The sequence below is a fragment of the Oncorhynchus clarkii genome, unplaced genomic scaffold (genome assembly GCF_045791955.1).
Source record: "Oncorhynchus clarkii lewisi isolate Uvic-CL-2024 unplaced genomic scaffold, UVic_Ocla_1.0 unplaced_contig_5071_pilon_pilon, whole genome shotgun sequence".
NCBI classification, from domain to species: Eukaryota; Metazoa; Chordata; class Actinopteri; order Salmoniformes; family Salmonidae; genus Oncorhynchus; species Oncorhynchus clarkii.
Genome location: NW_027258279.1, coordinates 37,398 through 53,665, shown reverse-complemented (window position 1 = coordinate 53,665; position 16,268 = coordinate 37,398). Strand labels below are relative to the sequence as shown.

Sequence of the window (16,268 nt, the reverse complement as noted above, 5' to 3'; positions counted from 1 at the left end):
GATGACATCACAATACCCGATAATGACAAAGCAAAAAGCAGGTTTTTAGACATTTTATTTACCTTTATTTAAATAAGTTTTCAGATCCTTTGCTATGAGATTCGAAATTGAGCTCAGGTGCATCCTGTTTCCATTGATCATCCTTGAGATGTTTCTACAACTTGATTGGAGTCCACCTGTGGTAAAATCTATTTATTGGACATGATTTGGAAAGTCACACACCTGTCTATATAAGGTCCCACAGTTGACAGTGCATGTTAGAGCAATAACCAAGACATGAGGAACAAGGAATTGTTCGTAGAGCTCCGAGACAGGATTGTGTCGAGGCACAGATCTGGGGAAGGGTACCAAAACATTTCTTCAGCATTGAAGGTCCCAAAGAAAACAGTGGCCTCCATCATTCTTAAATGGAAGACATTTGAACCACCAAGACTCTTCCTAGAGCTGGCCGCCCAGACAAAATGGAGCTATCGGGGGAGAAGGGCCTTGGCCAGGGAGGAGACCAAGAACCCGAGGGTCACTCTGACAGAGCTCCAGAGTTCTGTGGAGATGGGAGAACCTTCCAGAAGAACAACCATCTCTGCAGCACTCCACCAATCAGGCCTTTATGGTATTGTGGCCAGACGGAAACCACTCCTCAGTAAAAGGCACATGACAGCCTGCTTGGTGTTTGCCAAAAGGCACCTAAAGGACTCTCAGACCATGAGAAACAAGATTCTCTGGTCTGATGAAACCAAGATTGAACTCTTTGGCCTGAATGCCAAGCGTCTGGAGGAAACCTGGTACCATCCCTACAGTGAAGAATGGTGGTGGCAGAATCATGCTGTGGCAATGTTTTTTCAGTGGCAGGGACTGGGAGACTAGTCAGGATGGAGGGAAAGATGAACGGAGCGAGGTGCAGAGAGATCCTTGATGAAAACTTGCTGTAGAGCACTCAGCACACAGCCAAGACAACGTAGTAGTGGTCCCAATGTCCTTGAGTGGCCCAGCCAGAGCCCGAACTTGAACCCGATCGAACATCTCTGGAAAGACCTGAAAATAGCTGTGCAGCGACACTCCCCATCCAACCTGACAGAGCTTGAGAGGATCTGCAGAGAAGAATGGGAAAAACTCCCCAAATACAGTTGTGTCAGGTTTATAGAGTCATACCCAAGAAGACCTGAGGCTGTAATCGCTGCCAAAAGGTGCTTCAACAAAGTACTGAGGGTCTGAATATGTGATATTTGTTTATATGCAATGATTAAATATACTGTATGGTGTGGAAATATATTCCAAAATATATTTCTAAAATATATGTTGCCATGTATTTTAATGAATGGAACATTTAACTTTTTACCTTACATACTATATCTAGGCTACTTTCAAATTAAACTCATAAAACTACAAAGCTCAGCACTAAATCACAATTGCGTGATGTGGTGTACTTTGAAAAGTTTGAATGAAAGACTCATGACTGACAACTGAAACAGTTATTTCAATTATTATTATTTTTTGTTGTTGTTGAAATAACTTGGTCCATTGTTGAATTGTGTCGTGAGATCACACCCAGCTTGCGGAAAAAGAAGATTAATGAGAAGATGGCTTTACTGTCTATCGTTATTGCAGCGGTCTAAGACACTGCATCTCAGTGCAAGAGGCGTCACTGCAGTCGCTGGTTCGATTCCAGGCTGTATCACATCCGGCCGTGATTGGAAGTCCCATAGGGGCGGCGCACAATTGGCCCAGCGTCGTCCGGGTTTGGCCAGGCGGGTGTGGGCCGTCATTGTGAATAAGAATTTGTTCTTAACTGACATGCCTTGTTAAATAAAGATTCATTAAATGAAATAAATTAATAAATAAATAATAATAATACAAATAAATAAAGGTTCATTAAATGAAATAAATACAAGTAGTTACTTTGTTCACCCCTCTGCAGACACAGTCAGCTGCTCTGCAGTGCCCCTGGAGCCGTTTGAAGGGTTGAGGGCCTTCCTCAAGGGCACAACAACATGAGATGGCATCTGACTTGTCATCATTACTGGGCCTTTACAGAACCAGAACCTGGCAACAATTTGGGCCTTTACAGTACCAGAACCTGGCAGGAAAATGGGCCTTTACAGTACCAGTACCTGGCAGCAAATTGGGCCTTTACAGTACCAGAACCTGGCAGCAAATTGGGCCTTTACAGTACCAGTACCTGGCAGCAAATTGGGCCTTTACAGTACCAGTACCTGGCAGCAAATTGGGCCTTTACAGTACCAGAACCTGGCAGCAAATTGGGCCTTTACAGTACCAGTACCTGGCAGCAAATTGGGCCTTTACAGTACCAGAACCTGGCAGCAAATTGGGCCTTTACAGTTCCAGTACCTGGCAGCAAATTGGGCCTTTACAGTACCAGAACCTGGCAGCAAATTGGGCCTTTACAGAACCAGAACCTGGCAGCAAATTGGGCCTTTACAGTACCAGAACCTGGCAGCATATTGGGCCTTTACAGTAGCAAAACCTGGCAGCAAATTGGGCCTTTACAGTACCAGAACCTGGCAGCAAAATGCTATTACCAATATTACCTCCCTCGGTTTCCCCCAAGCAGTACAAGCCTGGAGACGTTAATCGCTGAACACACACATATACTTATGGGGGTTCAGTGGCATTCTACGAGGTGCCTGATTGCGTTGGTTCAGAGGATCTTTAACCCATTCTAGGAAATCTGTTTCTATACCTCTCCCAATATGAAGCTTGGGGTAAACCCCAATCAGTTGGTTATTAGAGCACGTGTTGATTGAAGAGCTCCCGCGGGCCTTTTCCGTTCGGTCTAGACAAGTGAATAGATGTGAATAGAAGCTTCATTGTCCAAGACCCCATTAAGACATGACAACGAACCAGAGGAAATGAGTCAGGTATTAATCATATGGTATGGTTAGTAGAGATGGATGTTGTCATAGGCCAGGGAATTTACATGATCTCTTTAATTAGAATAAAACATACCTCCGTCTGTGTGTGTGTGTGTGTGTGTGTGTGTGTGTGTGTGTGTGTGAACTGCAGGTGGTCTAATCTAGCTCATGTAGGCAGTCTTGCTTGGTTTTAAGTCATTTTTAGTCATTTAGTAGTCTCTCTTTCGAACACACTCGGCACACACACACACACACACACACACACACACACACACACACACACACACACACACACACACACACACACACACACACACACACACACACACACACACACACATATTTGGATGCTTCTCTGTCATTATATTTGCCCTTTTAGAGCTGCTGGGAGCAGGACATAAATGAAAACAATCTATAAAACAGCCAGGGTCCTTCAACTCACATATTATTCAGTCATGTTTAGTCTAACTAAGCATATTGATTTGGATGCTGAGCATTGTTCAGTCTGTCAGTGACCTCACAAAGCAGGGCTGTTGTTTGGGATTGTTTAGAATGGGGATTGTTTAGAATGGGGATTGTTTAGAATGGGGATTGTTCAGAATGGGGATCGTTTAGAATGGGGATTGTTTAGAATGGGGATTGTTTAGAATGGGGATTGTTTAGAATGGGGATTGTTTAGAATGGGGATTGTTTAGAATGGGGATTGTTTAGAATGGGGATTATTTAGAATGGGGATTGTTTAGAATGGGGATTGTTTAGAATGGGGATTGTTTAGAATGGGGATTATTTAGAATGGGGATTATTTAGAATGGGGATTGTTTAAAATGGGGATTGTTTAGAATGGGGATTGTTTAGAATGGGGATTGTTTAGAATGGGGATTGTTTAGAATGGGGATTGTTTAGAATGGGGATTGTTTAGAATGGGGATTGTTTAGAATGGGGATTGTTTAGAATGGGGATTGTTTAGAATGGGGATTGTTTAGAATGGGGATTATTTAGAATGGGGATTGTTTAGAATGGGGATTGTTTAGAATGGGGATGGGGATTATTTAGAATGGGGATTGTTTAGAATGGGGATTGTTTAGAATGGGGATTGTTTAGAATGGGGATTGTTTAGAATGGGGACTATTTAATTGTTTAGAATGGGGACTGTTTAATTGTTTAGAACAGGGACTGTTTAATTGTTTAGAACAGGGACTGTTTAATTGTTTAGAACAGGGATTGTTTAATTGTTTAGAACAGGGATTGTTTAATTGTTTAGAACAGGGATTGTTTAATTGTTTAGAACAGGGATTGTTTAATTGTTTAGAACAGAGATTGTTTAATTGTTTAGAACAGGGATTGTTTAATTGTTTAACAGATACTCAGCAGTCTCTTAGTAATGCAACATGCAGGATTGAGATATCATTCCAGACTGGTCCATTCCAACAACATATTCATTGGATATCATTCCAAAAGGAAGAGACATTATGGATGAGAACAATTATGTTTAGTTGTTTATTGGGATGCAGGAATAAGCAGTTAATACAGTATTTATGTTTCTGTAGGCAATTGTTGTTTGTCCATTATGGATCTGTACCTAGGGAAATTAATTGATTGCTCCACGAGTATGATTCTGTCAAACAATCTGCATGCTGCAACAACAAAAATCAGGCAAAACTGATTTCACAAGACCAATTCCACACACACACACACACACACACACACACACACACACACACACACACACACACACACACACACACACACACACCTCGGTCAACTCAATGCCCGTGATCAGAAACTAAGGGTCCGTTTGGACTGAAGACGAAGGTATTCTTCTTTAACCATACGAGCAGGATAATGATGTTTCTTTTGGCTCAAGCGGGTTAGAGATGAAAGAATACTGCGAAGGAGAGTATGGGGGCCCAGGAGGAGGGAAGGAGGGAGAGAGAGAGAGAGAGAGAGAAGGGAGCGGGGGCCAGGAGGAGGGAAGGAGGGAGAGAGAGAGAGAGAGAGAAGGGAGCGGGGGCCAGGAGGAGGGAAGGAGGGAGAGAGAGAGAGAGAGAGAGAGAAGGGAGCGGGGGCCAGGAGGAGGGAAGGAGGGAGAGAGAGAGAGAGAGAGAGAGAGAGAAGGGAGCGGGGGCCCAGGAGGAGGGAAGGAGGGAGAGAGAGAGAGAAGGGAGCGGGGGCCAGGAGGAGAGAAGGAGGGAGAGAGAGAGAGAGAGAGAGGGAGCGGGGGCCAGGAGGAGGGAAGGAGGGAGAGAGAGAGAGAGAGAGAGAAGGGAGCGGGGGCCAGGAGGAGGGAAGGAGGGAGAGAGAGAGAGAGAGAGAGAGAGAGAGAGAGAAGGGAGCGGGGGCCCAGGAGGAGGGAAGGAGGGAGAGAGAGAGAGAAGGGAGCGGGGGCCAGGAGGAGAGAAGGAGGGAGAGAGAGAGAGAGAGAGAGAGAGCAGGGAGCGGGGGCCAGGAGGAGGGAAGGAGGGAGAGAGAGAGAGAAGGGAGTGGGGGCCAGGAGGAGGGAGAGAGAGAGAGAGAGAGAGAGGGAGAGAGAAGGGAGCGGGGGCCAGGAGGAGGGAGAGAGAGAGAGAGAGAATGGAGCGGGGGCCAGGAGGAGAGAGAGTGCAGGGAGCGGGGGCCAGGAGGAGGGAAGGAGGGAGAGAGAGAGAGAAGGGAGTGGGGGCCCAGGAGGAGGGAAGGGGGGAGAGAGAGAGAGAGAGAAGGGAGCGGGGGCCAGGAGGAGGGAGAGAGAGAGAGAGAGAGAGAGAGAGAGGAGCGGGGGCCAGGAGGAGGGAGAGAGAGAGAGAGAGAGAGAGAAGGGAGCGGGAGCCAGGAGGAGGGAAGGGGGAGAGAGAGAGGGAGAGAAGGGAGCGGGGGCCAGAAGGAGGGAGAGAGAGAGAGAGAGAGAGAGAGAGAGAGAGAGAGAGAGAGAGAGAGCGGGGGCCAGGAGGAGGGAAGGAGGGAGAGAGCGAGAGAAGGCGGAGAGAAATGAAATGAGAGGACAGATGGAGTGCAGGAGGTGAGGGGGATGCAGGAGGGTGTATGAGCTACAGTGAAGGGGCCAGTAGCCCATAGAGGGGGGAGGACGTGGTCTCTATGGAAACGGCTTAGGCTCACACTGTGCTGCAGAGGCTTCTACAGAGAGAGGGTGTCTAGTCCTGTAAGACAAGTCAAACAAATAAACAAAGAGCCGCTTCCTTCAAGGCTTCTGTTTTAACCACACAGATGCTCCTCTCCTGGAATCACATGTTACCCCGCTCACGCCGTCTATGACAATGGAAGACATGTGTTGTTGTTGTTGTTGTTGTAGTTGTAGTTGTAGTTGTAGTTGTTGTTGTCGTTGTCGTTGTAGTTGTTGTCGTTGTTGTTGTAGTTGTTGTTGTTGTTGTTGTTGTTGTCGTTGTAGTTGTTGTTGTTGTTGTTGTTGTTGTTGTTGTAGTTGTTGTTGTTGTAGTTGTCGTTGTTGTTGTTGTTGTCGTTGTAGTTGTTGTAGTTGTTGTAGTTGTTGTTGTTGTCGTTGTAGTTGTTGTTGTTGTTGTTGTTGTAGTTGTCGTTGTTGTTGTTGTTGTTGCGGACAGTCATTTGTTTTAAAGTTTTAAGTGGACTTTCACAAGACAGCCCCTGCTTGTGTACATGTGCCAGAAAACCCGGTGCCAGAGAATTAGACATTTTCCAAATGAATTTGAAGAAAAAAAATCCCCCTCTAGTAATTTCTAAAAGATAATGCCACATGCAAAGCGATAATATTTAACCACTCAAAATGCCAAATTGGCTTCACATTTTAGTACCCCCTAATACATAACGTATGACTCAGTGGACAATAACTAACTAACGTTATAAACCAAGGTCTTATGGTATAACTAAACTATACAGTGGTAAAACAACACAGTTTACAGTAAAGTTCCTTTGGATATTACGGTAAAATACTGTACGTACCCTGTCTTTCAAAACGATCTTACCTTACAAGCCTTCGGAAGTTGTTTTATTGTCAAACCCTGACCATAGATTGCTTTGTATGTTTCTATGTTTTGTTTGGTCAGGGTGTGATCTGAGTGGGCATTCTATGTTGTGTGTCTAGTTTGTCTGTTTCTATGTTTTGTTTGGTCAGGGTGTGATCTGAGTGGGCATTCTATGTTGTGTGCCTAGTTTGTCAGTTTCTGTGTTTGGGCCTGATATGGTTCTCAATCAGAGGCAGGTGTTAGTTGTTGTCTCTGATTGGGAACTATATTTAGGTAGCCTGTTTTGTCATTGTGGGTTGTGGGTGATTGTCTATGTTAGTTGCTTGTGTTGGGTGATTGTCTATGTTAGTTGCTTGTGTTGGGTGATTGTCTATGTTAGGTGCTTGTGTTGGGTGATTGTCTATGTTAGGTGCTTGTGTTGGGTGATTGTCTATGTTAGGTGCTTGTGTCAGCACAGGTGGTATGTAGCGTCACGGTCGTCGTTCATTTAATTGTTTTGTTCAGTTTGCTTCGTGGTTTCGTCATCTATTAAATGAAGATCACGCCACGCTTTGGTCCTCTTCTTACGACGATCGTGACAGGTATGGTCAACACATTGGGGTGATGTTGTAAATTACCCCCTTTGTGTCAATCAGTATAACGACACATGTTTGTAAAAGATGGTCAGCCGTTACAACATTACACGATGAGCACATCTGTACAACATTCCTCCTGTCCTGCACGGAGATACACCAACGGACGAAGCAGACAACGCTGTGTGGTGTGAAGTCACAAACAGTTACAACACGTTCAGATAAAGATACAACACAGGAATACTGCAGGAAAACACTCAGAGGGGGGGGGGAATGTGATGCTTCATTAAATCATTCAGTACCCAATGAAACATACTGGCTGGTTGCAACTCCAAACCAGGCCTGATCACACCTGATTCCCACCAGGCCTGAGCACACCTGATTCCCACCAGGCCCATGCAGTCTGAACTCTGTTTTACAGTATAGGATCCCCACATCCTGTGTGTGTCTGTCAGTGTGTTGACACAGTCTTTAGGCAGGATCTACAGCTGCAATGAAACCAAGTGTATAGGGGGTGGGCTGATGACTGGGTTGGACCAGGAACTAAGCTGCTGACAGTCCAGTTGAGTTTCTTCCCAAGAAACTCTCTCTAAAACCATCCATGGAATGAGTCTCTCTCTCCTTCTCCTTCTCTCTCTCTCCTTCTCTCTCCCTCTCTTTTCTCTTCCTCTCTCCCTCTCTCTCCTTCTCTCTCTCTCTCTCTTCTCTCGCTCCTTCTCTCTCTCTCTCCTTCTCTCTCTCCCTCTCTCTCTCTCTCTCTCTCTCTCCCTCTCTCTCTCTCCCTCTCTGTGTGTGTTTAGTCAGAGTCCTATAAGAGTTTAGTGAGGACAGCTCTTTCATAACCAGAACATGTGCTTAGACGCGTGACATTGGGAGCTTCATTTTTGAAAATGCAAAACGGACCCCAAACCACGTACGTTTTCATCGACGCTGACAGCCCTTTCTTAGCAGTGATCCAGTCAGCCTTGTAAAAGGTGATCACTGCGTTGTTTATGTGATGGAAAATACCCCATCATCATCCCGTTGGGGTACAGCAAAACAAGTGCAGACTAGACTGAATATGACACATTGTGAAGTATTTATCATCTGTGTAAATTCCTTCCTGCCTGTGTGTGTGTGTGTGTGTGTGTGTTAATCAAACGATCATTACCCCATACCAACAGAATCCCGGGGCAGTGTTCCAAATGACTCCCTACGCTCTGAGGGGGCTCTGGTCAAAAGTAGTGCACTAAATAGGGAATAGGGTGTCATTTGGGACAAGGTTGATCTCTATTGTGCTCGTTGCTAGGTTTGGTTACTGTTGGCTCAGACGATGCATACCGTGAATATTTACAGTACATGTCCTCACACTACTCACCTCAGACAGGGAGAAAAGGCACCTCTGTAAACCGTACAATTAAGCTGTTAAAAACTACATCTAAAGCCAAGAGAAGGACAAGCCAAGACATCGAGTTCAGTTCTATGCAAAGATCTGTTGAGATTTCATTGCATGCAAGATTTGTAATTTCTACATGAGCTGTTATTGTATTATTCTGGTTTGTTGTAGAGACAGACAGCATGACTTTTAGTGGAACATTCTGGTTTGTCGTAGAGACAGACAGCATGACTTTTAGTGGAACATTCTGGTTTGTCGTAGAGACAGACAGCATGACTTTTAGTGGAACGTTCTGGTTTGTCGTAGAGACAGACAGCATGACTTTTACCGGAACATTCTGGAACTAAAGCAGTTCCTCTGTTGAGATATGTGGTCTTCCCGGAACATTCTGGAACTAAAGCAGTTCCTTTGTTGAGATATGTGGTCTTCCCGGAACATTCTGGAACTAAAGCAGTTTCTCTGAGATATGTGGTCTTACCGGAACATTCTGGAACTAAAGCAGTTCCTCTGTTGAGATATGTGGTCTTACCGGAACATTCTGGAACTAAAGCAGTTCCTTTGTTGAGATATGTGGTTTTACCGGAACATTCTGGAACTAAAGCAGTTCCTTTGTTGAGATATGTGGTCTTACCGGAACATTCTGGAACTAAAGCAGTTCCTCTGTTGAGATATGTGGTCTTACCGGAACATTCTGGAACTAAAGCAGTTCCTCTGTTGAGATATGTGGTCTTCCCGGAACATTCTGGAACTAAAGCAGTTCCTCTGTTGAGATATGTGGTCTTCCCGGAACATTCTGGAACTAAAGCAGTTCCTCTGTTGAGATATGTGGTCTTCGTCTCTATCAGATTCAGACGATAGTGAGATATTATCACGTCACAACACAACATTATCATCAATGTGAGTCCAGAAGCACATGGAAAACCTTCTGGGGGGAAACAAAAGCAAAATGCAACGATGTATTTCGGTGTAAAATGACAAGAGTCACTGCAACCAGTTCGGTAAAGAACCAAGAGGTACGGTAACAAAGCAACATTTAATAAAACACATCGTGAAACACCGAGAGACAGACATCTTTCCTTTGAACTCTGGCTTTCATACATTTCAGATCAATTCAATTCATTTGACATTTATTTATAAATCAGGCCAGTCAATTAAGAACACATTCTTATTTACAAAGGCAGCCTGGAACGATTGGTTGCCTTGTATAATGATCTGAATTATATGATCTCTTAATTTACATTCTAATATAAACACACACTATTATATACAGAACAGAGCAGCAGCACTTCGGGCACTGGACATTCCTTTTGGTTGTATAAGGTGGCGATGAGACCCCACTCTCTCTGTGTATTGGACTGGCAGAGATGAGACCCCACTCTCTCTGTGTATTGGACTGGCAGAGATGAGACCCCACTCTCTCTGTGTATTGGACTAGTAGAGTCGAGACCCCACTCTCTCTGTGTATTGGACTGGTAGAGTCGAGACCCCACTCTCTCTGTGTATTGGACTGGCAGGGATGAGACCCCACTCTCTCTGTGTATTGGACTGGCAGGGATGAGACCCCACTCTCTCTGTGTATTGGACTGGCAGGGATGAGACCCCACTCTCTCTGTGTATTGGACTGGCAGGGATGAGACCCCACTCTCTCTGTGTATTGGACTGGCAGAGATGAGACCCCACTCTCTCTGTGTATTGGACTGGCAGGGATGAGACCCCACTCTCTCTGTGTGTATTGGACTGGTTCGAGACCCCACTCTCTCGATTGGACTGGCCCACTCTCTCTGGTGTATCTCTCGGTGTATTGGACTGGTCGAGTCGAGACCCCACTCTCTCGGTGTATTGGACTGGTCGAGTCGAGACCCCACTCTCTCGGTGTATTGGACTGGTTGAGTCGAGACCCCACTCTCTCGGTGTATTGGACTGGCAGGGATCTCTCGGTGTATTGGACCCCACTCTCTCTGTGTATTGGACTGGCATGGAAGGCACCTGCTGTTCCCAAAATCTAACCATGTACGACCGGTTCACTTCCCATTATGATCTGGTACAAGACAAATGGTACTAGACACTGTCTAACCCATGCTTACACCCAATCCAATGTTTATAACATGTGTGGGGAGGAGAGCACAAGTGCACACTTCGGGATAAAGGACAAATTATTGGGATGTATGGCCATTCCCTGTCAGCATGGAACCACCGTTACAGTCTCTCAATGCAGAGGTCAGAGGTGGGAGGTCAGAGATCAGGGGTTATCCTATCAGTCTATTGGCTAACTGTCCAGCTCAAAGTCTGTGTCGTCGTTGTTGTTGTGTTGTTGTGGACGAGGAGAATATTTCCTCCGGGAGAACTTCAGACACAAATCATCTCCTAACTCGTTCAGATCAAACAACACCTGGGGAGGATGAAAATATAATGTTAGAGAGGGAGAGAGAGAGAAATTGTAATGAATAGAGAGAATTGAATTGAGAGAGGGGGAGATGGAAAGAGTGGGGGAGAGAGAGAGAAAGAAATTGAAATTAATTGAGAGCGAGAGAGAGAGAGAGAGAGGGCAGGAGAGCGAGCAGGAGAGAGAGAGAGAAATGTAAATTAATTGAGAGAAAGAGGGGGAGAGGGAGGGAGAGCGGGAGAGAGAGAGAGAGAGAAATTAATTGAGAGAGAAAGAGAGAGAGGGAGAGAGGGAGAGAGACATTGAAATGCATTAAGGGAGAGGCAGAGAGGGAAAGGGGGGGGGGGAGAGAAATTGAAGTAATTTGCGAAATTTAATTGAGTGTGTTTGTGTCCCTGTGTGTGTTTGCGTGTGTACTCACCTGGTCGAGCATGGCCTTGGTGTGTGCAGCAGACAGACAGAAGCGGGCCCGTGCCTCTGTGATGGGCGTAGCAGGGAACCCTACCACCACCACTCCTATCTTCCTCTTCAGCATGGCGCGAGAGAAAGCCCTACAGAGGCAGAACACAGTCACAGGAAGGCATTGTGAAAGACAAGGCGCAGGGATGAATGAACGTACCAATGTATCAATAATTTGTATTTACAGCCCCTTTTACCCAGCTGTCATAAAGGGCTGTTCAGTAACCTGCCTGGTCCACCATGAAATACACAACTGAATGTGTTAAACAGAACCACCTTACAGTATGACCCTGAACGTAGTGTGACCCTGAACGTAGTGTGACCCTGAACATACAGTATGACCCTGAACATACAGTATGACCCTGAACGTAGTGTGACCCTGAACATACAGTATGACCCTGAACGTAGTGTGACCCTGAACATACAGTATGACCCTGAACGTAGTGTGACCCTGAACATACAGTGTGACCCAGAACGTACAGTATGACCCTGAACGTAGTGTGACCCTGAACATACAGTATGACCCTGAACGTACAGTGTGACCCTGAACGTACACTATGACCCTGAACATACAGTATGACCCTGAACATACAGTATGACCCTGAACATACAGTATGACCCTGAACGTAGTGTGACCCTGAACATACAGTGTGACCCAGAACGTACACTATGACCCTGAACATACAGTGTGACCCAGAACATACACTATGACCCTGAACATACACTATGACCCTGAACATACAGTATGACCCTGAACATACAGTATGACCCTGAACATACAGTATGACCCTGAACATACAGTATGACCCTGAATATACAGTATGACCCTGAACATACAGTATGACCCTGAACATACACCATGACCCTGAACATACAGTATGACCCTGAACATACAGTATGACCCTGAACATACAGTATGACCCTGAACATACAGTATGACCCTGAACATACAGTATGACCCTGAACATACAGTATGACCCTGAACATACAGTATGACCCTGAACATACAGTATAACCCTGAACATACAGTATAACCCTGAACATACAGTATGACCCTGAACATACAGTATGACCCTGAACATACAGTATGACCCTGAACATACAGTATGACCCTGAACATACAGTGTGACCCTGAACATACAGTATGACCCTGAACATACAGTGTGACCCTGAACATACACTTTGACCCTGAACATACAGTATGACCCTGAACATACACCATGACCCTGAACATACAGTATGACCCTGAACATACAGTATGACCCTGAACATACACTTTGACCCTGAACATACAGTATGACCCTGAACATACAGTATGACCCTGAACATACAGTATGACCCTGAACATACACCATGACCCTGAACATACAGTATGACCCTGAACATACAGTATGACCCTGAACATACAGTATGACCCTGAACATACAGTATGACCCTGAACATACAGTATGACCCTGAACATACAGTATGACCCTGAACATACAGTGTGACCCTAAACGTACACCATGACCCTGAACATACAGTATGATCCTGAACATACAGTATGATCCTGAACGTACAGTATGACCCTGAACGTATACAACGTACAGTATGACCCTGAACATACAGTATGACCCTGAACATACAGTATGACCCTGAACATACAGTATGACCCTGAACATACAGTATGACCCTGAACATACACCATGTGACCCTGAAACATACACCATGACCCTGAACATACAGTATGACCTGAACATACAGTAACATGAACACCATGACCCTGAACGTACACTATGACCCTGAACGTACAGTATGACCTGAACATACAGTATGACCCTGAACATACAGTATGACCCTGAACGTACAGTAGGACACTGAACGTACAGTATGATCCTGAACATACAGTATGACCCTGAACATACAGTATGATCCTGAACATACAGTATGACCCTGAACACACAGTATGACCCTGAACATATACTATGACCCTGAACATACAGTATGACCCTGAACATACAGTATGACCCTGAACATATACTATGACCCTGAACATACACCATGACCCTGAACATACACCATGACCCTGAACATACAGTATGACCTTGAACATACAGTAGGACACTGAACATACCGTATGACCCTGAACGTACAGTAGGACACTGAACATACAGTATGACCCTGAACGTACAGTATGACCCTGAACATACAGTATGACCCTGAACGTACAGTATGACCCTGAACGTATGACCTTGTTTACTACTCGCTCACATGATCAAACCACATGGTAGCATTTGATCAGCAAATTTTCTGCTATTTGTCCTTGGTGCCACTGAGTGGAATGGTAAAGATGGACATTGGCTCCCTGAACATTAACCTAGTTTTCCACCAGGAACTAGGACAGCAGACGACCAGTGATGACATCATAGTAGAAGGAAGCCCAGTATACAAGGTCCTCCAGCTGCTCAACAGGGTTCGTTGTTATCCTGCCAGAAGGCTGTTATCTTTGGGACGCATCTGAAAGTGTCTGTCCTGTGTGAATACGATCCTCGCCTACTACATTTTATATGATTCACTGACTGATTCACTGACTGATTCACTGTCTGATTCACTGACTGATTCACTGACTGATTCACTGAGCATCTGGACACAGTAAACATGGCCGCTGTTCAAAGTCATCTTGAAAAGACACTCAATATTGACCTTTTTTTGTTGTTGTTGCTTCTGAACTGACCCCTAGTAAAATGACCACCTGCTTTCCAACAACAGATACAGTAGCTGTATGACAATTAGTCCAAGTGACTCGATCAATTGAAACAGCGTGCAAAAAGATCATGGCCAATAGCTGACCTGTTGTACATACATTCAGACATTGTTGTGGCCTCTGGAACTAACCAATTCTACAGCTATAATGTACTGTGTGTATATATATATATATTTGTTTAAACTTTTATTTAACTAGGCAAGTCAGTGAAGAACAAATTCTTATTTTCAATGACGGCCTAGGAACAGTGGGTTAACTGCCTGTTCAGGGGCAGAACGAAAGATTTGTACCTTGTCAGTTTGAACTTGCAACCTTTAAGTTACTAGTCCAACGCTCTAACCACTAGGCTACCCTGTCGCCCCTGTTATGTCCACAGAAGGCAAGATGAGATAGACACACAGAAAGTGAAAGCAGATTTCCTCTATGAGTTATTTTATGTGCCAGGTGATTAGTTGAAGGTGGTCTTGTCTGGGTCTGATGGTGGTGGTAGGTCAGACAACAGACTACATACGCCCCCTAGTGGCAAGGGTTATATTCCTAATCTAATATACCATCTAGCAGACTTTTATCCAAAGCGATTTATACCCATGAGGTGCATGAATGTTTACCAGTCGGCTGGTCCCGGGAATCGAACCCACTACCCTTGGCGTTAGAAGCACCACGTTCAACCAACTGCGAGCTACAAAAGGACCACAATCTATCCTCTCCTTTCATTCCTTCCACAATAAAATAGACAAATGTATGAAAGGTACGCTCTGATACTTATATCACTTTCCCAGCATGTAGAACAGAGGGGTTAGAAAGCAGTGCATTGTCCCTGTCGAATAAACCAAATGAAAGCAACTTACACAACTTTTCCTGGCATGTAGAGCAGAATTGGGACCACAGGAGAATCATCGTTACCATAGATGATGAAGCCCATCTCTTGAAGACGAGACCTGAAGTAGCGTGTGTTCTCTGCCAGCTGGTGCACCCTGGCCTGACCTACAGAGACAGAGTTAATATGGGGTTAGGGCTAGTGGTGATGGGGTCCAACCCTGGAGAGTTAATATGGGGTTAGGGCTAGTGGTGATGGGGTTAGGGCCAACCCTGGAGAGTTAATATGGGGTTAGGGCTAGTTGTGAGGGGTCCAACCATGTAGAGAGTTAATATGGGGTTAGGGCTAGTGGTGATGGGGTCCAACCCTGGAGAGAGTTAATATGGGGTTAGGGCTAGTGGTGATGGGGTCCAACCCTGGAGAGAGTTAATATGGGGTTAGGGCTAGTGGTGATGGGGTCCAGCCCTGGAGAGAGTTAATATGGGGTTAGGGCTAGTGGTGATGTGGTCCAACCCTGGAGAGAGTTAATATGGGGTTAGGGCTAGTGGTGATGGGGTCCAACCCTGGAGAGAGTTAATATGGGGTTAGGGCTAGAGGTGAGGGGTCCAACCCTGGAGAGAGTTAATATGGGGTTAGGGCTAGTGGGGATGGGGTCAACCCTGGAGAGTTAATATGGGGTTAGGGCTAGTGGTGATGGGGTCCAACCCTGGAGAGTTAATATGGGGTTAGGGCTAGTAGTGATGGGGTCCAACCCTGGAGAGAGTTAACATGGGGTTAGGGCTAGTGGTGATGGAGTCCAACCCCGGAGAGAGTTAATATGGGGTTAGGGCTAGTGGTGATGGGGTCCAACCCCGGAGAGAGTTAATATGGGGTTAGGGCTAGTGGTGATGGGGTCCAACCCTGGAGAGAGTTAATATGGGGTTAGGGCTAGTGGGGATGGGGTCAACCCTGGAGAGAGTTAATATGGGGTTAGGGCTAGTAGTGATGGGGTCCAACCCTGGAGAGAGTTAATATGGGGTTAGGGCTAGTGGTAATGGGGTCCAACCCTGGAGAGAGTTAATATGGGGTTAGGGCTAGTGGTAATGGGGTCCAACCCTGGAGAGAGTTAATATGG

The 16,268-nt window shown here is 45.5% G+C and overlaps 1 protein-coding gene across 1 annotated transcript in view; it reads right to left on the bottom strand.

The window, feature by feature from the left end:
• Positions 1–9,766: 9,766 nt before the first annotated feature.
• Positions 9,767–16,268, bottom strand: part of LOC139396435 (serine palmitoyltransferase 3-like) — a gene marked incomplete at its 5' end in the record, with an annotated part of 35,247 nt that continues 28,745 nt past the window's right edge. The window contains 3 exons of the mRNA XM_071143479.1: positions 9,767–11,141; positions 11,557–11,686; positions 15,186–15,321. Of these exons, the coding sequence (XP_070999580.1) occupies positions 11,019–11,141; positions 11,557–11,686; positions 15,186–15,321 (389 nt within the window). The remainder of the gene's footprint in view (positions 11,142–11,556; positions 11,687–15,185; positions 15,322–16,268) is intronic.